General features: G+C 39.9%; 2 protein-coding genes across 6 annotated transcripts in view; one reads left to right on the forward strand and one right to left on the reverse strand.

The window, feature by feature from the left end:
• LOC127058771 (neurabin-1-like) overlaps positions 1-26397 on the forward strand; it is a 74520-nt gene that overhangs the window by 19084 nt on the left and 29039 nt on the right. For all 4 annotated transcript variants that reach the window (XM_050968975.1, XM_050968974.1, XM_050968977.1 and 1 more), the window contains exons 9-13: positions 508-737; positions 9000-9096; positions 9175-9358; positions 13606-13757; positions 16998-17331. In XM_050968975.1, the coding sequence (XP_050824932.1) occupies positions 508-737; positions 9000-9096; positions 9175-9358; positions 13606-13757; positions 16998-17331 (997 nt within the window). The remainder of the gene's footprint in view (positions 1-507; positions 738-8999; positions 9097-9174; positions 9359-13605; positions 13758-16997; positions 17332-26397) is intronic.
• PDK1 (pyruvate dehydrogenase kinase 1) overlaps positions 1-26397 on the reverse strand; it is a 94751-nt gene that overhangs the window by 5846 nt on the left and 62508 nt on the right. The window contains exon 13 of one of the 2 annotated variants that reach the window (XR_007776453.1): positions 16118-16569. The exons of the other annotated variant lie outside the window; for it this stretch is intronic. The gene's annotated coding sequence lies outside the window, so the exon portion shown is untranslated. Of the gene's footprint in view, positions 1-16117; positions 16570-26397 lie in introns of those variants that run through there. 2 annotated transcript variants of the gene reach the window in all.

Below are 26397 nucleotides of genomic sequence, written 5' to 3' on the forward strand. Positions count from 1 at the left end.
GTGCATGGTCTAAGATCAGAATTGAAAAGCAAGTAGTAATTTACGAGTTGGCTTATTCTGCTATTTTAGGTAGACTTGTCTCAGAAAAGTTAACAGAAAATTAGATATCCAGCAAGGTTAATATAAGCTGAAAACCAGGGTTCTTTTTATTTTGGTATCCGTTTGGCAAGAAGGTACACTAATAAGGAAATAGGCTGGACCAGCTGTCTTGTGTGTTTCTTCCATTTCTGTACCATGTGGGATTCTTGACTTATTTCTAAAACTCACACAGCATGGAAAGTGATGGATGTATTGAAGTGATATCTATATAAAGAGACTTAAAACATTTTAGGTACTACTGGATGAAAGGTTGTATACCTATTCAAGGTCTTCTTTTAATACTGCTGAGATTTGTTTAGTAAGTTAGTCACTATTATCCACTTAAGCTTGTTTAAGCAGCTGTTTTTATTTTTAACTTTTATCTTAAGATATAGTTCTAAGGATTGTTCTGAATGTTTTCCTTTTAAGTTAAAAACTACTGAAGCTGAAAAAGTTGAATGGGAGTCAAGTAAATCCCAGCTTCAACAAACTTTAGAAGAGAGCAAAGAGAAAATTAAGAAGTTGGAGACCTATTGGTTAGAGGCACAAAGTTTATGCAAGACCGTAAATGAACATCTTAAAGAAACCCAGGAACAGTATGATGCCCTGGAGAAGAAATACAACAAGGCCAAAAAATTACTTAAAGATTATCAACAGAAGTAAGTACACTAAAGTGAAATAATTTCATGAAAAGATTTTAAAAAACTGGTCTTTTCTTGGTTCCATCTGCCCGACATAGGCAGAGCTAGTTAAGGTTGCTTAGTACTCTCCATTATAGATCTTGTTTCCAGTTGCTTATAATTCTTCCAAACTTTAACCATCAGGCTGAATTTCTCCATGCCACTAGTCTGCCAAAGGCTGATTTTTTTGCAGGGAGAGTTTCAGCAAAATGGTTCAGCTGTTTCTGTGAATGCGGGTAGGAAAAAATACATTGTTTTGAAAATGTTAAATTCCAACAGCGGTTTAGTTGTGTGACATACTATGGTACAATCCAGACTGAATAGCTGTGTCGCGTCTGCCCTCTAACCTGGGATGCCCTTCAAAATGCTTTGCTGTAGCCTTCAGCCTGGATTGCACATAAACAGCCTCCAGCGTGCAAGTCACTTCCAGCTATGTCTGTGTGTGCTACAGCCACACTTTGGCTCTTACCAGCTCTTATCCGCCTTAGTTACCTCACCATCCTGCAGGGTGACCCCAACACACCCCAATTCTTAGATTTTCCACACACACACCCCGATATGCATGTCCTGTACTGCCCAGCCCTCTCCAGAACACTGCAAGTTTATATAAAGTCTGTTATTTCTTTTAATAGAAATTTTATATGCACACAACTTGCCACCACTCATGGAGTTTCCCGGATGCTTCAATTTAAACACACTGGATTAGATAAAACAGGTTTTATTAACTAAAAAGAGAGATTTTAAGTTAGTACAAGAAATGAGGCTAAAAGGTCAGAAATGGTAACAAGAAAAAGAAAGAGGCACCATTTGTGTTTTATATCTTAAACTGTGTTTAAATTCAAAGCAAAGTTTTCTCACTAATGCTCTCAACAGTCTTTGGACAAAACTTCTTAGGTCAGGACCCCTTCTCCCAGAATCCAATGAGTGCTTCAACCCTAACCCTAACCCTATGCACACTGAATATGTTGCAGCCAAGGGCTGCAGTGTCTGAGCAAGACTTTCCTTCAGTTGTTACCCCTGGTTGCTGTGAATGCCATGGGCAGCAAGGGAGAGAAGGGTGTCTTCCTTTTTATAGTGTCTGTACCCCTTTTGAAAAACAATTCCAGCTGGGTATCAGGAGACAAAGTCTCTGTAGAAGGATGTTCCCTGCTCCTTTTTTCTCCTCTGTTTGAGCTTCCTTTCTGTCCCCTTCCTGCTTGATGACTCTGATTACTGCTTAAATGCAAATTAAGCAGAGCACACATTCATTTGTTTAGGATGGACCTGTTTTGCCAACTTCTGTTTGGGTAGGGCTGTGTTTTGGAACATGTGTTGTTAATATACAGGGAAATCTTAACTTCACATACAGCGTTGCCCCACATGTTTTATTAGGACTCTCTTGTTCAGCAAATTATGAATTTTCAAATGATACCTTACAGGCATACTTGTACAAAGGTTATTACAGTAGTGTGTAGGGGGTGGACGTGGGTACATTCACATTGGAAGACAGATTTGAAATTAGCATGTACATTTTCTTGTGTTCAGAGAGTTGCCTCTTATCCTGTGAAAATCCATCCAAATTTGGTCAACTTAACCTTTTTTGAAAATTGCTGTTCACATATACTCTACAGATTTATTTATAAGATGGAAGCAAAATTTTCCGAACTTTCTATGCTCCCTGAGTATATTGCAGCCAAGGGCTGCAATGTCTGAGCAAGACTTTCCTTCAGTTGTTACTCCTGGTTGCTGTGATGTCAGGCATTGGATCTGAAAGTAGGGAGGTTGTCTATCTCTCTTGTTCTTGCAGTGTTCTCCCTGCTGGTGTCTCAGCAGCATGGAGGAGAAAACAGGAACAGCCTGACTCAAATGCGGAAGGGAAATAAACAGGAAGGTGGAGAAGAATCATATTGTGAGCGAGGGATGGGTCAGGCTATATACTAGCAGTGGGGCACTGAGACAAGCTGAGATAAAAACTGGGGACACAGGAGCAGTGCCAGAAGGGGACGTACTGCCTGGGACAGGGCTGATGGGTCCATAACCAATAGACATACTCCCTTATAGAACCCAGGATTCTTAAGTCCCAGCATTCATATGCTGTCTAGCAAATAGTTGTGAGACTTGCAGGAAAAGTGTGTCTCATCCTCTGCTAATGGCTAGTCCCCATGGATGATAACTTACTACTACTACCAAATACTATGTTACTTCAAGTGGTAGAAGGCTATTGTGTGGCTCTAAAAGTTTCAACCTGTGCTAGTATTATTGTAGCCCATAGGAGCAACAGTCATGAACCAGGACTCCATTGTGCTAGAGGGTATATACACAAACCAAAAAGACAGTTCCTGCCCCCAAATTGCTTATAATGACCCACATGGGGATAAATATAATTCCACAGGATTGAATTTATTTTTTCAGTTTGCTTGTTTAAAAACTTAGGAAATTGGATGCAAAATCATAAATTAAAAGAATGTTAAGTTTATAAAGTCAAATACTCAGAACTTAGGAAATACCAGAGTTAAGGCTGTCTATGCAACTTTTAATTCAGCCCTTTGTGCATATGCATTATGGTAGTGTTTAATTGCATGATCCATATGGTTTCCCTCAACACTCCTGCCTCATTCATAGAATTGATGGTGGCACACGGATTGAATTGGGGTTCTGTATTGAAAGAGGTTGTTTATAGGACCTCTGCCTCATTGGTTGCAAAAATTGGAAGTTGTGTAGTGAAAGAGACAGAGAACTTCAGGAAGAGAAAGGATGGTCTCATGGTTAAGGCAGTTGAATACTACCTGAAGAGCGGATTTTCTCTCTCTCTCTCTCTCTCTAACAGTTTTCTATATGACCAGCTGGGCAAGTCACCTAAACTAGAATGTTCAACAGCCAGCCACTAACTATGCTCTTTGTTTTCTGGGTTCTTATCTTGAGACACTTGGGGCTTGGTTTATAAAAGTGCTGAGCACTCTCAACAACAAATGTACTAAATGGGAGCATGTGTTTTGAAATGCTGAATACTCTAGGACCTGATTTTTCAGATATCACAAATTGAACATCCAGAATTATAGTACATACTGCTGACAGTTTTTGCCCTTAATCTGTACCTCAGTCCCCCATCTCTTAAATGTTGATGATAATTGCACCTTACCTCTCGAAATGTGAAAATAAATTGTGAAGCATTCAGGTAATATGGTGATAATCACCATAAAAATCCAATCAATGATACTATATTCAGTGTTGACTGTCTGTGACTAGGTACTCATTGATGAGTCTGAATGACATGCGATAAATATAGCCTCTGTGGCTATACACTGAATGATAAGGATAAAAAAGAAATATGTAGTGAGCACCATCCATGTATTGAATGAGGCAGGGATCCTGTTGTTATGAGGGGATGGGGATAATATGTAATTAAGGCTGTATATGCACACAGGGTGAATTAAGACTGCAGGAGGAATCTCATTTCTGGTGTTTTCTAACTTCTGAATGATTGACATTGAAACCTTAACACATTTAATGTAATTTTGGTATGTAGCTGGAATATATATATGTAAATGTTGAAATATTTGGAGGTAACTCATTCACCCTATCATATTGAGAGAATGGCCTTTAGCTGATTTCCAGAATTGTATTTATCTTGTTTGTTCCTGAATTTTTTTCAGATAATGAAAGGGCAAGTCTCGCGCGCTCTCACTCTTCCTGTGTGTCAGATGCAGGGGAAGTTAGGACACAAGGTGGGGAGCAATCCAGAGTTACTAATTGACTTACTGTAACATTTAGGACAGGTCTACACTACAAACTTGCATTGGTGCAGATGCTCAGAGCTGTTGGGAGAGAGCTCTCTTGTCAGCTCAATAACTCCACCTTCTCCCACCAACATAGCACTATCTGTACAGGGCATTATGGTCAGTATGACTATGTCGCTCCGGGGTGGATTTTTTACACTCCTGAGAAGCACAGTTATACCAAAGAAAGTGTGTAGCCTTAGGGCATATCTATATTTGCAGCTGGAAGATGCAATTTCCAGCTCATGTAGCTGTACACACGCTAACTCTCTGATCAATGGGAGTGTGCTGAAAATAGCATTGTGGCTACAACAGCATGGGCTAGGAGCCCAAGTACAATCCTGTCTGAGATCTTCAGTATGTATTTGGGCTGCTAGCCTGAGCTGCTGTTTGCGCTGCCATGGCCAAACTGCTATTTTTAGCATGCAAGGTCGATCAGAGCTAGCGTGTACATCCTACCCGATCTGGGAATTACCTTGCAGCAGGGACATCTATCTTACTCTGCAGCCTGCTGAAGAATAGACTGACAGCTGGTGCCAGTGGTTATGCAACAAGAGGATGTAATAATGCATCTAGTGGGATGAGGGAAATAAAGGGGTAGCATGTTGAGGTGCAGAGAGGGTTGGCTTTGTCCATCCATTGCAGGACTCCATCCAGTGCTTCAGCACTCCTAAAAAACCTGACTACTTCTGCATGTAGTGGTGGGTTGAACTGGTTAAATACTTTTCTCCATCCTTGTTGCTGTAACTGTGCCTTTGTGGATCCCAACTGAGAATACCAAATTCAGGACAAACTGCTGAGAAATAGGGCAGATACACCCCAAACTAGTGGTTATTCTCCCATGAGATATACCAAACCAGCAACAAAAGTAAAGTTCTGTTTCAACACACAGGCTAACAAGAAGTCAGAACAGCAGTTTCCTTAGACTTTCCAGTCCTTGTATCACCACCGAAAACACTAGACTTGTATATGAATGGTTCTTTAAAACCAATTTAATCAAATAACAGGTTCTTCTGATCCCAAAGGACTAGCCACACACCCAGGTCAATATACAAGTCAGATCTTACCCCAAAATCATGCTGTTGCCAATCTTTTAGTATCTGAAATCTAAAGGTGTTTATATATAGGTTAAAGGAATCAAGTACATACAATAAATGCAAAGTTCTTGGTTCATGCTTATAGCAGTGATGGAATAAACTGCTGGCTTAAGTCAAGTCTCTGGCTGCTTCCAAATCATTGGAAAGTCATCAGTCCCTCGGTTGGAATGCTCCCATTAGTATAAGTTAATAGCCCAGAGCAGGGGCGGGCAAACTTTTTTTGGCTTGAGGGCCGCATCAGCTTTCGGAAACTGTATGGAGGGCCGGTTAGGGGAGAGAGGCATGGACTGCCCCCACATCCTGTCCCCCGGGACTCCAACCCACCCTGTTCCCTGATGGCCCCCTCGAACCCCTGCCCCATCCACCCACCCCCCACTCCCTGTCCCCTGATTTCCCCCCTTTGCCCTATCCAACCCCTCTCTCCTTCCTGACTGCCCCCCCGCGACCCATGCCCCCATTCTTCTCCCTTCTGATTGCCCCGACCCCTATCCACCCCCGTGAACTCTCCTGCCTTCTATCCAAGCCCCCCTGCTCCCTGCCCCTTACTGCTCTGCCTGGAGTACTGGTGGCTGGCGGTGCTACAGCCACGCTGCGCAGCACAGAGCACTGGGTCAGGCTGGGCTCTGCAGCAGTGCTGCCCCAGGAGCTTGCAGCCCGCTGCCCAGAGCATTGCGCAGCCGGCGGGGTGCTCTGAGGCTGCGGGGGAGGGTGAACAAACAGCAGGAGAGGGGCCGGGGGCTGGCCTCCTGGGGCAGGAGCTGAGGGGCCGGACAGGAGCCGCGAACCACAGTTTGCCCACCACTGGTCCAGAGGCTTGAGCAGGAAAGAGGCAGAATGGAGGTGTTTCAAGGACTTTTTATAGCTTCTGCCATGTGGAGAGAAATCCATTGTTTCAAACAAAGCCCTCAGCACTGCTAGTGGACAATTATAGGTACAAGATGGAGTTTGGAGTGACATGAGCAAGTCACATGTCCATGCATGACTTGACTTAGTCCTGGCAGGAAATTCCATTAACAGTGGATAGGTGTCTTCCATTGTGAGTTAAGTGTTCTTTAATGAGTCACTTAATTTGAATAGTCCCTTCAAGATGTGCAGGCTAAATACCTTGTGGGCATTACCGCAGGGGCAAACATTTGAAATACAGGTATAGAGCCAATACTCATAAATTAAAATACAAAAATGATACATGCATACACATAGCATAATCATATTCAGCAAATCATAATCTTTCCATAGACCTCTTACATTCCACATTTTGCATAAGATATGTTGCAAGTATATAACAGTGGTTGCAACAATGATCTATATGGTCATATTTTAATCAGATAACATCAGAGTTGCATTAATATTTTTCCTGTTTTTTCCCATAGTTTCTTTCTAACTGTGATGTTTCTGAAAGAGAAACTCTTTGTTGCATGGTGCTGAACACAGTGGGGCCATAATCCCTGTTTGACATCCCTAGGTGCTAAATAAATTAATAATGGGGAATATACTAATCAATAAAGTATTGATTACTTAACTTTCTTCTTCTAATAGTATCCTTGTGGGTGCTCCACTGTAGGTATGTCTGCATCCCTGCACTGCTAATCAGAGAACTTTGGTAGCAGTGTCTGTTCAGCCCACCCTGTGCTCTGCCCTGAGGGTAACCACTGTGTGTAAGCGAACCCTTCTCAGTTCCTTCTCAGTCACCTCAGTTAGAGACTGCACTTTAGCTGTCCATTCGGATTAACTTTTTTTAGAATAGCTAATCTTTAGTTTCCTTCTGAAATCTCTTTTCTTCCTTTTACTTTCCTTACATTTTTATTTGGCCATTGTCTAGAAAAAGAAAAGACTTTATTCTTTCATCAAGTCACGGTTTAGGGGGCTCTGTGGGCTTCAAGAAGTGTCTCAGTTGCAAGGAATTTATCCCAGTGACTGACGGACACTCTCAGTGCATCTGCTACCTGGGAGAGAAACATCCCACAGAAGTGTGGTTTGTGTCAGCAACTGAAGCCCAGATCCAGAAAAGGCAGAGAACCGAGGCTCAAACTCCTACTCACAGAGTCTGCCCTTCAGCCACCTGAGCCACAGCAGGAGACCTCGCCACAACCCTGTACTTCAAAGGGAGGAGATCCCAAGGAGCTGCCCATGAGCCATTCACATAAGGCCTCTAAGAAAAGGTCCATGAGTCCCCATACTGAGTCCTGATAGAGCCAAAAACCATCTCCAGCTCAGTCTGTGATTGGCATCTAAATATCAGCCATAGCATCTTAAGAGACTGTGAATAGTCTGCTCTTATTCAGATATAGCAATGGTCATTAACGCCTTTCTTCTCTCCAGGGCAGACTACTGAAATTTGAGCTATCCCTGAAGTCCACTTGGAAGTGTCTGATAGTGCAAAACACACCTGTGGCATGTTTTGAGTAGTTGCTGTGAGCGTACAATGCAGTTTCTGCACTTGCTGCTTCTCTGAGTGTAGTCTGTGATGTTTACTATGCACATCTAGAATTACTGCCTCTTACCCTGTGCCTTTTTACACAATTTAAGAGTCTCTTGAAAGGTCCCTCTTCTGTTCTTTGAAGCTTCCCTGCTCTGGAGCTCAAACATAACATGAATATGTCTGCTTACATTCTGGCTCTCAGCTCCACACTGCATTGTGTACGCTGTTACTGCTCTCTGGCTGACCTGGATTATTATTTTCAGTCAGGTTCTTTTAGTTGCTTGATTTACAGTGGTATTGCTGCATTTTGTTTCACTGTAAGATGTTCCCTCGCTTCCGTGGGGCAATTTGCTTTTGTCCTGCTTGCTTTCTTTGGTAGGCAATTTCAGAATAATTTTTGTTGCATAAACTGCAGGCCATTACAGACTCACTCGGATGGGCGAAAAAGGAAGTTGACAGGATATTGGCGCTTAGCTGTGGAGCCCTATTGCAACCTATGGAATGCATATAGAATACTTTTGGCAGCTGCACCATCTTACTTATGTAAAACTTAGGAAAAAGCAGAGCAGTTCTAATAGTTTGGCTTGTATATCCACATAACATCTTATACTCATACATATTTGTTTGAATTTTTACAGATTAAAAATAGCCAAATGGAATTTTCTAAAGAATCTTAAGGGTGAAAAAGTGCCACTGACCTTATATAGCATTTTAAACTTCAGCCCGGAGTAAACTTTACAGTTATAACTCCTGTTTTTCCTGGTATTTATAATGCACATACTTGAGGGGAGAGTGGGCTTACAAAAATAATGAACATCGTTACTGGAAGTTCTGTGATGGCCATTTGCCGTGCTTAAATAGTGACGTTGCAACAAGTATAATTAATTCAATAAATAACCAATTTTAATATGTTTCCTTATCACCTGAAACCCTTCTAATGTTGCAGTACAATTGTATCTTCCCCTACTAGAGAAATAGAATTTATGAAAAAAGAAGAGAATCATACAAAGGTTCTTGAAGAAAGAGACAAGAAACATGCAGCGCAACTGAACATATTGCAAGAGGAGGTAGGCAATATAATATTTTTAATACAGTTTTCTCATTCTTGAGAAGTGGCATCTAACTTTGAATTTTAACATTTGCAGATTTCAGAGCTTCAGAACAAATTAAAAATATATGAGCGAATACCTTGCATGATTGGCAGTAGCATTTTGCTGGACACTGGCTCTCAAAGTCCAGAAAAACTAAATGAATGTTCGGAGATTAAAGAAGAAAATACAAAAGAAATAGAGTCATCAGCGGTGGAAAAATTAGTTTCTTCAGATACTGGTAAGTTGAGCAGTAATAGAGATTAGAGAGTTTTATTATCACAGGTTTTTAAAGTATCAGCTGTAACCAAATAAGTTAATAGGGGTGTGTGTGGTGGAAGAGAGCTATGTTTGTGTGTTTAAAAAAAAAAAAAGAGTTAAAAACCATATAGTACACAAAATTGTTTTGTACTTATACTGGATTTTGGGGATTGTGTGTGGGAAGTGATCGGCACAAAGTTGACTGTGGTCCTTTTTAATGGAGCATTATACATATCTTGATGAAAAGAAGTGTGTAGATTGGACACTGATGTATTTGCTTAAGTACCCTGGAAAAAAAATTGTTTATTTTTAAACAAGCATTGAGTTTTACTTTGAATGGCTCGTTGATATTTTCTTAATGTACTAGAAAAGGATAATTTACATGATGGGCAATATTATATGATAGGGATCTTATCAGAATGCTGTACCAGACACAAAGGAAAAAGATAGGCATTTTTGGCAACACCTTTGCTACAAAATTAGGAAGTGTATTTGCTTTCTTTAGCATCTTGGGTCATTATTTTCCGGGAAACTGACTTCTTGGATAGAGGTAACTTTATTTATCATGTGTCCTCATTGGGAATGCAGTTTCCAGGTCATAAAACCATCAAGTCTGAATGGAATAATTTTTTTTCCTTTCAGTGTGAAGATCTTATGAGTTTAGTAAATAAACTTTACCCAATTGACTGACTCAAATATTGAGATCTGACCGGCTCTCCAGAAACTCTTAAATTGATAGAAGCTTCTAATGCAGTGTCATCCCATTTCCTGAACTTCTGTTTGGTGATCAGAAGGCTTATCCAATTTTCCTAAGAATCTTTCTAAAGGATCATCTTTTTTTATTTATAGCTTTGCACATCTTCGTGGAAAGCATTGTTCCAATCACAGTCTGTGGACTTCAGGGAATCTACATCTGTTTGTTTGGTATTGAAGGATGGATGGACTTGTTTTGGTGCTGGATCTAAAAGACTAAACAAATTCATGCCTAAAAGTTTTACAGGATGAAAATTTGTCGGCCATATGAATATTTCGTCTGTCTAACTCAAAGTATGCTCATATGCATATTCCAATGGGAAACATTGCCTGACCTTTTTTGTTTCTAGGTTCATGTATATTTATGAGTCTCCTATTTGTCCTTGTTTTGTACTCCACTATCTATATGTGATTGATTAACCATGTCTTATCTCTTCGGATACAAAGAAATGAGCAGAAAAGAGAATGCTAACCCTGGGGAGAGACCGAATGTAACATTCTCCTCTAGTTTTTGCTTTGCTTTGTCTACCCCAGGAAATCCAGCACTTAGCAGTTCCCTTTAAATACCTGTGGAAAGATGTTTAAACTCCCATCAGGTTATTGGGATGACTTTGACTTTGGTCAGCTTTATTTACGAAGATGTGCAAATTTGGTCTTGATTGACTAGTTAGGCGTTTGTTAGGAATTGCAGTAGATTCCTTTCATGTTAGCTGCTGGGGCCAGTTTAGACACTGGACAGAGTGGAACTGAACAGATACAAGGTATTTGAGGAAAAAAGTGGAAATAGAACTCACGGGGGAGGAGGGAATGCTTCTTTTTAATACTCAAAAGACATGAGTTCTAAAGCTTGGGATTGCAAACCGGTTTCAAGGGGTCAAAATCATCCTACCCCTTCCATAGTACTGAATAGGGGAAGGGGATCCTGGAAAAGGCTGAGAACTTTTACCCTAAGTTAATGATGATTCTTGGTCTAATAGGCCAGTGAATTGTTAGGGTAAACTGGTGAGACTTAAAGATAACATAAGACCATCCTGTAAAAAGTTGCTATGGGGTTGGGATTTGCAAGGTTTACCATACCAGTTTCAGAAGTTTTGTGTAGTTCGGAGTGTTTGTAGGAGGAGTAGAGGGGAGAGATTTGCAGTTAGCTGCTACCTGAGGCTTAAAAAAATCTGAAACAAAAGGGTTCTGTGCTGAACATAGGACAGGAAGGTACCTCCTCGGTTATCGAGTGCAGTCCCCTGCTGTTCTGGGCAACCCCAACATGTTATCCAGTTCACAAACTTAACAAACTCCATCTTAATGCTGTGTAGGTTGCTTCCCCTGCTGTTTCTATTGCAAGGCTGTCCCAGAGCTTTGTTCCTCTGATGTTTAGAAACATTCCTCTAATTTCCAGCCTAAATTTATTCATAGCCAGTTTTATACCCTTTTGTTCTTCTGCCAACATTATCCTTCAGCTATTTCTTCTCTGTTACTGGTGTTTACCTTCCTGATGTATTTTTAGAGAGAATGATATCTCTTCTCAAATAAACTCTCCAGTCTCCTGATCATCACAGTATTCCTTCTCTGGACTTGTTCCAGTTTGAATGCATCTTTCTTGAACATGGGTAACCAGAACAGTACAGAGTATTCTAGATGAGGTCTTACTAATCACGCCTTGTACTATTGCATTTAATACCTCCTTATCTCTACTAGAAGTACCTCTTCTGATACATCCATATTTTATAGGATTTGAGTTGCCATTGTTATGATTCTTAAAAAATTATGGGGTAGAATTTCTACAGACACTCAGGTACACTGCCCTCAACTTGCAACCTTCAAAGTTCCTGGATGGTCTCCTCTGAGGAGAAATGCAAGCCCCATTTAAAAAAAAATTAAATTGAGCTATTGGCATGAACAGGTGAAATGTTCAACTTTTAACGTGTAACGGTATATCAGTGCATATGGCATCTGTGGCAGTTACCAGCTTTTGTCACATGTGTCCAATATACATGTGTCCTCTCATCTGTTAAGCACGTAGAAACCAATCCAGAGTTAGAGTTTTTGTGCCTAGTTTCCCCCACTCCCATCTGTGAAAGGCAGGCCGACTTCTGCCATTTATTCTCTTGCCTCTTTCTGGAACAGCAGCAGTAGCCCAGTCTTTAGATGTGGTGGTTGTGTTTTCTTGAGACCACGTACTTCAGAGCTCTGGCGAAGCAGAAGAAGTTTTAAGACTTTTTTAAAAGAATTGGGACGGGGGCAGAGATACCAAAAAAAAGCCCATCCTGTTCAACTCCTGCAGTGAGTCCTTACTGTTCAGTGTGTCCATCTTCTCCCCAAACTACTTCTACAGTTCTGCCATGGTGAGCACAAGGAAAAAGGGGAACATAATTGACTCTGAATAAGGTGCCCCTACCATACTCTAATAGCCTCTTTCAGTTTCGGGACTCTGGGAACAGACGAAGAACCAGACATTAAAGAGGAGGACACCAGCTCAGAGAATCACAACAAGGATCATCCTGGATGTTGAGACATCCCAGGCTGCTCCTTGTTCATCAGCTTGAGAGATTTCACCTCAGGGCCATTGCTTGGGTTAATTTTAGATTATTCATCTCTTCCTCCTTTGGGGCTCCCTTCCTATCTTCTCCAAAGAAGACTCTGAAGCAGGACACTTAACCTCCTTCTTCACTGTTTCCAGGGACCTGTGTGCTGCCTCTCAATGGGAAAATCTCTCTTCCTCTCTCAACCCCCTCCCCCCCCCACAACCCCTAGTAGACTTCCTGAATACTAATTTTCCTTTCCCAGCTCTTTGTCCTACTCCTCCCTCTCATTCCTTGGAAAATCCTAATGGGGTTTTCCCTCAAGGAATAGGCTACTTAGTTTCCAACCTCACTAAGACACTCAGGAGGTGTATTGGAGAGCAAAAATCCATCTTGGATGGCAGTGAACTACCAGTTTTTTGGTAAGAGGGTTTTACAGATCAGTTACTGCCAATGTATTACTCCATTCTTACAACTGTTGAGATTGGTTCTTCTGAACCCAGATGCCCCTCCTTTCCTGCCCAGAAGCTGTCAGAATCTGCAAATAAGATTCAGATTTTCATGATCTCTTGCTGCCAGTTAGGTGTCATGCTCAGGGAAGGTGGCTCTCTGGAAAACGTGGAGGAGCCTAACTTGTTTTTCTGCAGTTTTGGAAATTCTCAGCTCTGGTGTGGGAAGGTGGGAGTGAGGAAATGTTTGTAGGAGGAAAAGAGACTGAAAGAGCCTACTTTCAGATTGGCTGCCACATCTCTGACTGACAGATATAGGGACACACCCTTCATATAAAATGGTATTGTCATAATGGTAAACAATTAGCAGTTGAGAGAAATTTGTGTTTACTTTTTGAAGATGTATACTGAAAGTAACAGAAAATACTTGACTTTTGCTAAGATTAATATGTTTGAGAACTTTCCTGGCACAACTTTTTGTAAGTATTTATTTATTTTGTTTGTTGCAGATTTTGATACTTTTATGGGGGATACTCCAAGATTAGATACTAGTGCCCACAAAGCAAAAGCTCAGCTTGCTCTGAAAGTAAAACGTCAGCCACCTTCTCGATCAAAGCTAAAAGAATCTCTTGGAGCTGGACAGCAGAAATCAGATCTACAGGTACCGATATCTATGTATAATATATATTCAGTACACTGTTTTCATTTATATTCACCATTTAAAATAACTATACAAAATTAGTTTCTACTTTGTGACTTCTGACTAGAATCAGTAAATCCTCTAAAGAATTATTTATCATTAAGCTAGAAATGTGTAAGCTGTTCAATACACAACTTTATGACGTTTCTTAAACTAAACCAGATCAAATCAGCTAAACTTATGATGATTCTTATTTTGTATTTAATATTTTCAATAAGCATATAAAGTAGGTAAGTGTGGGGAAATATTATTGTGATAAATGTTATTTTTAATACTGCAGTACTGTAGGGGGAAATGCAGCACACCAAGAACCTTGGACATGCTTTATTCAGATGGTGCAGAAGTATCACAGATTCTCATGCTAGGTTGGGTGAACAATTCTTTCAAAGTTCACCCTCTGCATAACTTTAAAAACAGTCTTCGTGAAAAACAACTGTTAACGTGAATATAAGTGATGAATTTAAACAAGTAGTCTGGTAATTTTTCTATTTGAAATATGCTTGCTTGCTAACCTTTAATCCTCTGTTTATAGCTTGTTATGTCTTCCAAAATTTAGTTTAAAATAAAATCTGTCTCCTCTTTGTAAAGGCCACTTGACTCCACAAGAAAGAGGGTGTTAGTCTAGTATTCGAGTACATGTTAGAGAATATGATTTAGCTTCAAATCACTTTATTGTCTAGCCTTGCATTGCAAACAGTAAAATTTTAAGTGTGGCTAGGCTTTCTCAGTTTCTATTCCTTGTTTTACGTTCTTTGAGTATTGCCTGGATGGATCATTGCTCTTGGTAATTGTATGAGCTTGGAACTTCATCTTCTTTATAGTAGCGTGCACAGCTTTATCCTTTCATACTTCTCTACCTCAGGAAATGAGAAGGCATAGCTCTAGCCAGTAATCATTTTGACCATTTTATTAGACAGCAGCTAGACATCTATGTCTGAAGCCACCAGAAACAGGTTTTCCAATCCTAGATTAATGCTCTCTTAGCCCCAAAACCAACAGAACTTCCAAAGCTCAAAGACCATTTTTGGGCCATATCAGGCAGCAGTAGTCTGAGTAGTGCATGGACCAAACCCACTAGCAGACATTACATGTTGTTCACCCCAGCTATCAATGTTCCCTCTAATATTTTCCATGCATTTGCCGAATGAATTTTATGTGCACCAGTAATTGAGGTGATGTGTGCCACCAGTAGAAACAGAAAACCTGAATATAATATCCCTATGGTAACTTTTTAAAAATATAAAATTACTCCAGCCAGGACAAGTTAGGCATTTTAGAACTCACTACTCAATTAAATTTAAGCATGAGAGAGAAATGAAATTATTAAATGCATACACCATTCAAAAAACTAAAATAACAGCACTTTTAAAGAATAGAATTACAGAGAATATATATGCATTGCAGGAAGTACCAAGAAAACAATAACACAAGTATGTGTTGGGAGGTGAATGTGAAAGAGAGTGTGTGTGCGTGCGCGCGCTGGGGAAGTGTGAGAGACCGTGCACTGTCTCCTTTAAGCAGAGAGGCACTCACCAGAAGGCTCGTTCAGATCACTGCAGCTCTGTCCTGCTTCTGAGCCCTATCTCCCCTTCCCCACTCTGCAGAGATGGGGTATGTGGGTAGGGAGGAGAGGGACACCCTGACATCAGCACCTCCTTCTTCCCCCACTCTGCATAGCGAGCAGGACGGTCGTGGGGAGCAGATGGCCGGCGCTCCAAGGCAGAGGACCGGAGCAATGCAGCTGCAGGGCAGCGGGAGGAAGGGCCCCTGAACATATGTTGCCGGATGTGCACATCTCTGCTAATCAAGTGTGCGGCACTCGGTTGACTCTTTGGCAGCTGCACAGCTTAGAGGGAACATAGCCAGCTATATATTTTGCTGCCCATGTGTTTCAAGCCAGTTTTGCTTTCCTCTTCTGGAGAAGGAGTTCCTTGTACCTGAGTGTTTACCTCAGTTCTGGCTCATAGTATATCCTTTTCTAAAATTATTTGCCTTTCTTTGTCAGTTCTGGTTTAAATTGTGTGGGGTTTTGTTGTCATTGTTTAGCAAAAAAATAAAAATGTGATTTTTGAGCACTGGTGCCATGTTTTCATGAAATGCTTGGCAGTAGTCTTTCCGCACAGGCTGGGAGTGCTCGTGTTCACTAACCTAGACAAACTGACTCATCAATGATACAGCTCTGTATTGTGGCATATTTGTGCAGTCCTGGTAACTGATGACAGCTCCTTTTCTGTGACCTTACATTTCTTACGTGGAAAGTCATTATCCTAGTGGCAGTGACTTTAGCTTGCAATAGGTGAGCTTTAGGCCATAGTTACTGCTTTACTTTTTTTTTTTTCCTTCTTAAGAGAATGTAGGCATTGCGTCTTAATGTCCTGTCAGCATTCTTTGCGTGCTGACGTGTATTCTGGTGAAGCCCTTCTCCACACTGTGGATGTCAAAAAGACCAGATTTCAAAAAATGGGGCTTCTTGACTGGGAAAACTGAGAGAGGAAATAGAACGGAAAGACACTGGAGTTGTGAGTAGAACATTCTGGCTAAGCCTTGAAGGTCAGATCAAAAAATGTGATCTTGATGCGGGGAAGCCAGTTAAAGAATTTCAGGCGTGTGTGACATGGCAGGAGTTGAATGATTTTAGTAGAATTATTAGGTTGGATCCGAGAGGAGCCTAGGAAAATGACACAATTCATGAAATCACCATTTTCAAGAGATGACGAAGGCATATCTGAGGGTTTCACTGGTTTAGATGAAGAGGAAATTTTGGTTTTTGAGGCTGTAGAAAGAGGAGAAAGTTGATGATATGATAACTCTAAGTGACTAATAAAATCAGAATTTAGTTACTGATGACTGCTGTCTGTGTACTGTGATAGTATAATTGTCTATCTGTATGCAGGCCCCTTATCTCAGTATAATCTGTGTGCCCAGATCATAAAAGCTTGAGGAATATGGAAAGTCTGATTTTATTAAAATTAAAATGTTGTATTACAATGAAGGTAGTTTATAAGGTCAATCTTCATGTGCATTGAGGAAAAAGAAACTCCTATGTTTTAAACAGAAAAGAGTTGATGTAATTTCTTTGGCATATTAAGTTTGATTTTTGTAATGCATTATTTTTTTTAAAGCTTTTACCATATATGTTATGACTGCACAATTGAATACTATATTTACCATAACCTCTTTTATTTTAAAATATATTTATAGGATGAGGATACAGATGATGCTATCCACAATAGAGAAATTGGTTCAGCATGTCAAGTCAAGTCTTCCGAAGTAACAGAAAAGCTAATTTTATCCCAGTTGAATGATGCAGATCAAAGGATTGAAAAGTCTGAACCAGTGGAAAGCACAGAGAGTTTGTTAGAGTCAAGTCCTTCTGTTTCCACTCACTCTTCTCCTACACACAAACCAAACAATGAAAACAGCACAAGTACTACTTACTCTCCTCCCAGTGATGATGTAACTCCCAGTTCTCCCCAAGCATATTCCAAGAATGTTAGGCACAGAGAATCAAAAGGGAGAGGAAGAGAGGCCAAAGGTAAGTCATAAAGGTTTTTTGAGGGCCTTTGGGTCAAAATGCCCTTTTTTTTTTTTTAACTAGTGTTGAACGGTAGCTATTCAATCATCTGCCTAGAAAAGGAAAAGCTACTTATTCTAATGTAAAATGTATTCTTAGTGTAAGATTAATTGTATGCTATGAGACTAGTTAAAAATTTTAGCAAGGTAGTATTACTGTGATATTCAGGATACCTAGTCCATACTGTAGCAAGGTTAGGAAAGTTTTACAAAATGGAGATGTTGTGGGTTATGTTCTTTTGGAACAGGGTTTAGATACAGATGTTTTAATAGTGCAGAGGGGGGCAGGACTTCTTAAAGTCCATATAATTAAAATGGTACTCTGACTTCAGTTCATGTCAGGCTTTGGGGTCACAACATGAGCTTGAAGTTAGAAGACAAAATCTAAGCATTAGACACCTAGGGTACCGCTCTGTTTCCTGTTTTCTTGATACAACTCCTTTTTTTTATAGAGACTGGACTTTCTTATTCATCATACGTACAATATGTATCATGCTAATTACTGTGTAATCTGCATCTAAAATGGAAAATGAAGATTTTGTTTAATACTTAAAACTATGAAAAATAGTGCTCTACAAATATTAATTGAACCCTCATAGCATTATTAGGTTGATACATCTTCATTTTTTTCAGAAGGAGAAACTGAGACAGAATTTGTCTTGCCAAGGCCTGAGAGTCTGTATCAAAGTCATGGATTTCTAGCACAAAGTCCTGTGTTCAGTCTCCTTAGACCACGTCTCTCCCTCTGAAATATTTTCAAGTATATATCCAAACATTGGTTTGCCTTAAGTTTATCACAGTATTTCAAGTTTTAAAATAAGACTAGCCTAGCCAGAGTACCTTGATAGGCTTCTCATGCTAAAAGATCCAAAAGCACTTTAGAAATCATGTACGTATAGCACTGCTGAAAAATAGCAAGCTCCCTGCTAGGGTGGGCAGTTGCAGTCAGACAGTATGCTGTATATTAATGAAGTAGGGAGGGGGGAAGTTTTGATTAAGACTACTGGGATAAAATCCCCTTTTCTTATATTAAGTGTCATAGGTTCTTTAGCATCTATACAGAGAGCAGACAGAAGCTTAAATTAAACACCTCCGTTTATCTATTTCCAAAGGGGGAGCGTCTCAAATGTATAATTCCAGGGAGTCTAAGACATTGTCTCCACCTAATTAATAAAGGAGGCATATCAGTTGTCCGGGTATGCAGAAGAGCTAATCTGTGGGTAATGTAGTAATACATTTCAGGCATATTATTTGTCCTTAATAGAGTCTTAGGGTATGTCTACATCTACAATTTTGCAGCGCTGGTTGTTACAGCTGTATTAGTACAGCTGTATAGGGCCAGCACTGCAGAGTGGCCACACTTACAGCAACCAGCGCTGCAAGTGGTGTTAGATGTGGCCACACTGCAGCGCTCTTGGGCGGCTTCAAGGGGGGTTCGGGGAACGCGAGAGCAAACCGGGGAAGGAGACCAGCTTCGCCGCGGTTTGCTCTCGCGTTCCCCGAACCACCCTGCAAACCGCAGGGAAGGAGACCTGCTTGCACGGGGGTTCGGGGAACGCTAGAGCAAACCGGGGAAGGAGACCTGCTTGATTACCAGAGGCTTCCTCAGGTATGCTGGGATACCTGCTTATTCCACGGAGGTCAAGAAAAGCGCTGGTAAGTGTCTACACTTGATTACCAGCGCTGGATCACCAGCGCTGGATCCTCTACACCCGAGACAAAACGGGAGTACGGCCAGCGCTGCAAACAGGGAGTTGCAGCGCTGGTGATGCCCTGCAGATGTGTACACCTCCCAAGTTGCAGCACTGTAACCCCCTCACCAGCGCTGCAACTTTGTGATGTAGACAAGGCCTTAGATTCCAAGGCCAGAAAGGACCACTGTGATAATCTGTTACCTCCTGTATAGTACAGGCCACAGAAGTTTCCTGAAATAATTCCTATTTGAATTAGAGCACATATTTTAGAAAAATTTATCTGTACGCGTACTGCAAGTTTAGCTCCTTTCCTTGGGCCATGACCTTAGAGCTATTCATTTAGCTGACGTAAATTAACTCTTGCAAAGTTTCAATAATAGCCTGGCCTTTTCCAAAGGTGAGCTGAATGTTCGAGCAAAATAACAGGTTGTGAACATTCTGATGAGTTACTGTATTAGGGCTTTCATATTTTAGGATGCAAAGAATGTGAGAAGGCTGAACAGATTATAATCATGCTGCTCACTAATAGTCATAATTCAAGAGAAGTATATAGTCTTCTCATAGAGTAATTGAAAAAGGAACTGGATTAAATATTTTGTAAGGCAAGTATTTCGTTCACCAGTTAACAAGCTGTGTTAAGGCAGATAATGATTGTACTCTGTTGCAATAGACTATCATTTTTATATCCTCAGCCAACAGCTGCTGTTTTGTAAGCTACTGATTCAGCATATCTCTGGAGTGCTAGCACTGAAGTGGTCGTACACTTGGCTGTGCAAAAATGGTCTTGTCATAGCGTATACATAATGTGCAAATGATTTTAGTTTTCTTCTGCACTGAACCATAAGCAGGTATTGTCACAGAGTACGGAAATTTCTCTTAGTGACCTGAGGAAGTGTTTCAAGTGTTTGTTTTAAAACTAGTGGTGTTGTAGAGTTTAATGCCGTACATTAAAGATGATAGATTACTAATACTGCAAGTTTATTCTCTGGACAAAATGACATTAAATGACACTTCCGTGGCTGGATTCTAACTATCTAATGAAATTTAATGTCTACCAATTATATTTAATGGTGGAGGAACAATCCTTTCTATCTCCTCCTATCCCATCCATACAGCTTGTATCAGTTGGTCTGCTTATTTTTTAAACAATTGCATTGCTCTTTCACATTTTGGAAAATGTTACCTTTCTTTATAAAATTCTCTTGGAGAAATACATGTCTGTTTTTAAACTTTTTTGTTCCAAAATAACCTGGTTTAAAGTGCCATAAAGGAAACTAAGTCATGAGATGAGAAGTAAACTTCTGTCTTTCACTGGAAATTGTTGAAGGGAAAGGATAGAAAATAAGAGGTAGAAATAAATATACAGTGTTCAACATGGAATTAAATTCCTAGTATGGTGCACCTCGGAGTATTTAATGTGTTATCTGGAAGAGGATGAACAGTGAAGTGGAAAAATTTGCCAGTAATGTTTTTTCTAAATTACTCTAAGTAATTTAAGATCTAAAAAACATTAGGCAACTGTGTAACATGGAGGCAGATACGTGCATAGTAAATGTGCCTAGAATGAAAAAATTTACTCACCTACTAAAAGAAAGGAAATTAACAATCTGTCCACTAATCCTCGATTGACCATATTATACCTTCGTCTATATACAGGCCTTGGGGTGGCTGTAACATTTTCAGGGTGATATTCGTTCTGTCTGCCTTCCAGAAGCTATAAAAACTTTCTATTTTAATACATTTATTTAAAAAATTTTTTTTACTCACTGCCATAAAAGCCTAATATTTTAATGAAAAACACACATTTTGCCTTCCACTGAGTGAGCCAAATTGGGAGAGAGATTACTAGAATAAAGGAAATTAGCAGATAAGTAGTTTTTCCATTCTTGATAATTTTTCCACTGTTCCTCCCTGATAGACAAGTAGTGAGTAGTGGAAAATAAATTAGGGGGAAGAGGTAAGGACAGATAGCCCTGACTGAAGCCTTTGAAATATCTACTTAGGGACTGTTGACTGAAACACCCTCCTGTCGATGCTTGAAGATCCATTTTGTAACATCTAGTGAATGTGATTTGAAAATCAGGTTGTTGCTTAACCATATCATATCCACTGAAGTCAATACTTTTTTTTGCAAGAGGTTTTCATTAACCTTGTGATATGGGCCCTGATCCTCTCACGAAATGGGGTAGACACATGTTTCAGCAATATAATATATCGTCTTACTTACAGGAGTTTTTAATGACTGCTTTCCTTCATGCTTTGAGTAGTATTAAAGGAATAGGGACATAGTTTCTTATATTCATTGCTTAGAGAGAGTGTTTCATCCAGCTTGCACCATGCTTTTTTTCTGTTGGAGTGTATTAGAACAAAATGAAAGCAGTACAGTATCTTGGGAAATACAGAGTGGAGTGTTCATTTTGAAGTTTAATCAGAAGCTGTTCTAAGAGCTACTTTGCCTCATGAAAATACGGTACAGTTCTTCCATGGAGAATGCAGTGGTTTCAGATATCCACCCAGCAGATGTAGTTGCCAACAAGAAATGCATTTAATTATTAAAATAAATGGATCCAATAAATTGAGAGGTTCAGAGGAGCTAAACAAGGGTTTACAGTACTATAGGGAGATCTCAAGTGGAAAAGATGGGCTGATGCAGAGGTTTCGTCAATTGAACTACTCTTAAATTTGATAACATGGGAGATGGTAAGCCAAAGAAAAGTGGCAGTCTGAGTTGAAGACACTTCCTAGGGCGAAAAGCTGTACCCTACTGAGTTGTACGTCAGGACTGTGCATACACCATCCTGAAGAAACTGTAAAATTGCTGGAATTTTCAGCTTCTTGGAATCAATACTTCTGTCTTTGTTCCAGTTTAAAAAATGGAATTCTGGTTCAGTTCCTTGCATACTGGACTTCCCCCACCTTTTCTCCTGGACTATCAAAATTAACCATGTAATGTTGCACTCCATATTCTTTATGAAAATATGCTTATGATATGAATATGATATAACTGAGATCTACTTTATGCTAGATGGGTCTTGTAAGATATCATTGGAAAGGCTATGATTTACTGAATCATAGAACTGGAAGGGACCTTGAGAGGTCATCTAGTCCAGTCACTTGCACTCAAGGCAGGACTAAGTATTATCTAGACCATCTCTGACAGGTGTTTGTCCAATCTGCTCTTAAAAATCCCCAATGATGGAGATTCCACCACCTCCCTAGGCAACTTATTCCAGTGCTTAACCACACTGAGGCATTAGGAAGTTTTTCCTAATGCCCAACCTAAACCGCCCTTGCTACAATTTAAGCCCATTGCTTTTTGTCCTATCCTCAGAGGTTAAGAATAACAATTTTTCTCCCTCCTCCTTGTAACAGCCTTTTATGTACTTGAAAACTGTTATGTCCCTCTCAGTCTTCTCTTCTCCAGATTAAACAAACCCAATTTTTTAAATCTTCCCTCATAGATCATGTTTTCTAGACATTTTGTCACTTTTGTTGCTTTTCTCTGGACTTTCCCCAATCTGTCCACATCTTTTTTGAAATGTGGATCTCAGAACTGGACGTAATACTCAGTTGAGGCCTAATCAGCGCGTAGTAGAGTAGAAGAATTACTTCTTGTATCTTGCTTATAATACTCCTGCTAATACATCCCAGAATGATGTTTGCTTTTTTTGCAACAGAGTTACACTGTTGACTCATATTTAGCTTGTGATCCACTATGATCTCCCCAGATCCCTTTCTGCAGTACACCTTCCTAGGCAGTCATTTCCCATTTTGTATGTGTGCAACCGATTGTTCCTTCCTAAGTGGAATACTTTGCATTTGTCCTTATTGAATTTCTCCAGTTTGTCCAGATCATTATGAATTTTAATCCTATCTTTCAAAGCACTTGCAAGCCCTCCCGGGTTGGTATCACTGGCAAACTTTATAAGTGTACTCTGTATGCCATTATCTAAATCATTGATGAAGATGTTGAACAGAACCGGAGCCAGAACTGCTCCCTACGGGACCCCGCTCATTATGCCCTTTCCAGCATGACTTTGAACCTCTGATAACTACTCTCTGGGAACGATTTTCCAACCAGTTATGCACACTCCTTATAGTATTTCCATCTAGGTCTTATTTCCTTAGTTTGTTTATGGAAAAGTCATGTGAGACCGTATCAAAAGCCTTACTAAAGTCAAGATATACCACATCTACCACTTCCTCCTGTCCACAAGACTTGTTACCCTGTCAAAGAAAGCTGTCGGACTGGTTTGACACGATTTGTTCTTGACAAATCCATGCTGACTGTTGCTTATCACCTTATTATCTTCTAGGTGTTTATAAACTGATTGCTTAGTTAATTGCTCAATTATCTTTCCGGGTACAGAAGTTGAAGCTGACTAGTCTGTAATTCCCCAGGCTGTCCTTATTACCCTTTTTGTAGATGGGTACTATATTTGCCCTTTTCCATTCTTCTGGAATGTCTATCTTCCATGACTTTGCAAAGATAATTGGTAATGGCTCAGATATCTCCTCAGTCAGCTCCGCGAGTATTCCAGGATGTGATCATGTGATTATCCAGTTTGTATGCATGTATCATTTTTGTATCTAAAGTTAGAAATATGGCCTATATAACAATTACAACTGGATGAGAAGACGCCCACCAGATGACAGGCCATCGAATTTGATGAGCCATCAGGAAGGAACAACAAAACCATGAAGATACTAATCTCTCTCCCTCCTGAGAGGCATCTGGGGACATAACTGTGACACTACTATGTTAGGTGATCTTGTCATTACCTGGGACTTCTTATAACTTTCCAGTGGAAGGTAAGGGCGGGGTGAAGTTTGAGAAACAAAGGATTCCTGCCTTGTGTAAATCTTATTTGAGGGTGGAGAGGAAGGCAAACTGGAATCCTCTTCTCTGTGGCCTGTCTGACCAAGAAGAAAGACTGCTCAAGCCACCTGAACGGAATGTGCGAGGGAGTCCAGACTGAGATGGGTCCAGTCTGAAATGAAATATAACTGGAACTCTGAACCACAGAAAGTTTGCAACCTGCCTAAAATAACATTTAGGGTAAGAAATTACATTTTGTAGCCTGTTTCTTAAATATATTGAGCTTCACTTGTGAACTTTGGTTTATTTGCTCAGTAATCTGCTTTGTTTTGTTTGTTACTGCTTTTACCACTTAAAATTCACCTTTTTTAGTTAATAAACATATTTCTTGTTTATAATATAACTCAGTTTATGTAATTTCTAACTGCAAGGGCAAGAAATTGTGTATATCTTCCTCCACATTGAGGGAGGAGGCGAATTTCATAAAACCCTTGGTTTTGTACCCCTTAAAGAGAGTGGGCATCAGTGTGTTGGTGCAAGCCGCTAAGGATGAATCTTTCCAGAGAGGATCTCTCTGTCTCTCCTGTGTAGCTGGGCGTGGCGCTGCCTGTGTGCTTGGCTGGAAGAGGTGTGAGAGCCTAGCCCAGCAAGACTAGGCAAAGGGGACCCTGGCTGGCAGCATAGGCTGACTCAGTGGCATCGCAGCACATCTGGTGGCATTCAGAGGGGAAGCAGACCATCACAAACCATCTCTAAGATTTTGCTGTCTGCTTCCAAGACATTTTGACATAGAGCTTCTAAACTGGGATTATGTATTGGATATAGAAAAGGTCTCATCTAGCAGTACCAAGATCCAATAAACCTGGTGATCTTTGTGCATGAGGAACCACTAGGATTGCTGTTGCTTTTTCTCTTTTTTTATTTTAATTTTATTTATTTTTAGTAATCCTGTGCAAAATTTAGAAAAGCATGTGAACAGTGAAGTAGCAAATTTTGCAGGTGATACAGTTACTTAGGTTAGTCAAGACAAGAGGAAGACTGAGGAATTTGAGAGGACTGATAATGCTATCTGAATGGAGAGCATGATGGCAAATAAAATTCACCATTGACAAACGTAAGGTAATAAACATTGGAAAGAATAATTACAACTATTCATACACCTCAGTGGGTTCTAAATTTAACTGTAACCACTTATGAGAAATACCTGTATGTCATTGTGGACATCCAGCCCAATGAAAATCTCTACTCAATGCACAGTGATCAAAAAAGCTAACAAAATTTTAGGGTACTGGAAGAATTGAGTAGACTTATAATGGCATTTAATATTTTCAGTATAAGTCAGTTGTGAAGGCTCACTGGAACACTGTGTTTAGTTCTGCTCATTCCATATCAGAAAAGATATTGCAGAATTAAAAGGGCCTCAGAGAAAGGTGACACATGATTACAGGCATGGAAAAACTTCCATATGAGGAGACACTGGGGCTCTTTATTTTAGAGAAGATCATGATAGAACTTTGCAAAACCATTAATAGGATAGGGAAAATAAATAGAGCAGTCCTATGAACCTATTACATGGCACAAGAACAAAGGGTCAGTCAATGAAACTGAAAGGCAGACAATTTGAAATTGATAAAAGAAAATACCTTTTTTACAATCCATAATGAAACTGTGGAACTTACTGCTATAAGTTGTCACTGAGGTGAGGAGTTTAGGGGATTTAAAAAAAAATCAAATGGTTATTTGGGAAATGGGAATATCCAGTTTCATTAGCTAGACTTTAAACATTTTTAGAGGGAGTGTAAACCCTTATAGTTCCAGGCATAAGCCAACAACTGATAGGATTTTATGACAAAGCTTCCCATATGAGCTGGTTATACCGTGGTTGTAGTTGTATGCACCTTCTCCTTTAGCATCTGGTACTAGCTACTGTCATAGGCAGGGTACTGGACTGAATGGACCACTGATTTGTTCTAGTGTGGCAGTTCCAATGTACTAGTTAGTTAAATCAATGGCAAAACAACTTTTCAGGCTCTGACTTAGAGGGTTACCCTTATTCAACCTTTACAAATACAAATTAAACCTAAATATTTCCTACATTTAAAAAAAATGCTAAGGTTAAGTGAATTTCCTTACAAACTTTTTAAATCAGTCGACTCTGTTATATTAAAGCAATTTGAGTCACTGATTTTAATCACGATTTAATTCAGCAATCAGGAAACCTCGATTTAAACCATTGATTTTAATCATGATTTGAATTTTAGCTTTTTAGCTATTTTCCTAAAGAAAGGTTGAGTGTCATTGGATGGTAACCATTAAAACATGTTGATTTCAGTGGATTAAATACCGTCTTTATACTACATTTGGTGCTTTTTGCTAAGCAGGAGGACGCACTATATACACATTTATTTAAGCAATTATAGAGTTACATTTACATTTATTCAGACTCATAAATTTCATATTAAAATGGAAAATTAAATTTTATACTAGAAAATATTGACAGCATTTCTTAATTATT

Source organism: Gopherus flavomarginatus, chromosome 10 (genome assembly GCF_025201925.1).
Source record: "Gopherus flavomarginatus isolate rGopFla2 chromosome 10, rGopFla2.mat.asm, whole genome shotgun sequence".
In the NCBI taxonomy this organism is placed as follows: domain Eukaryota; kingdom Metazoa; phylum Chordata; order Testudines; family Testudinidae; genus Gopherus; species Gopherus flavomarginatus.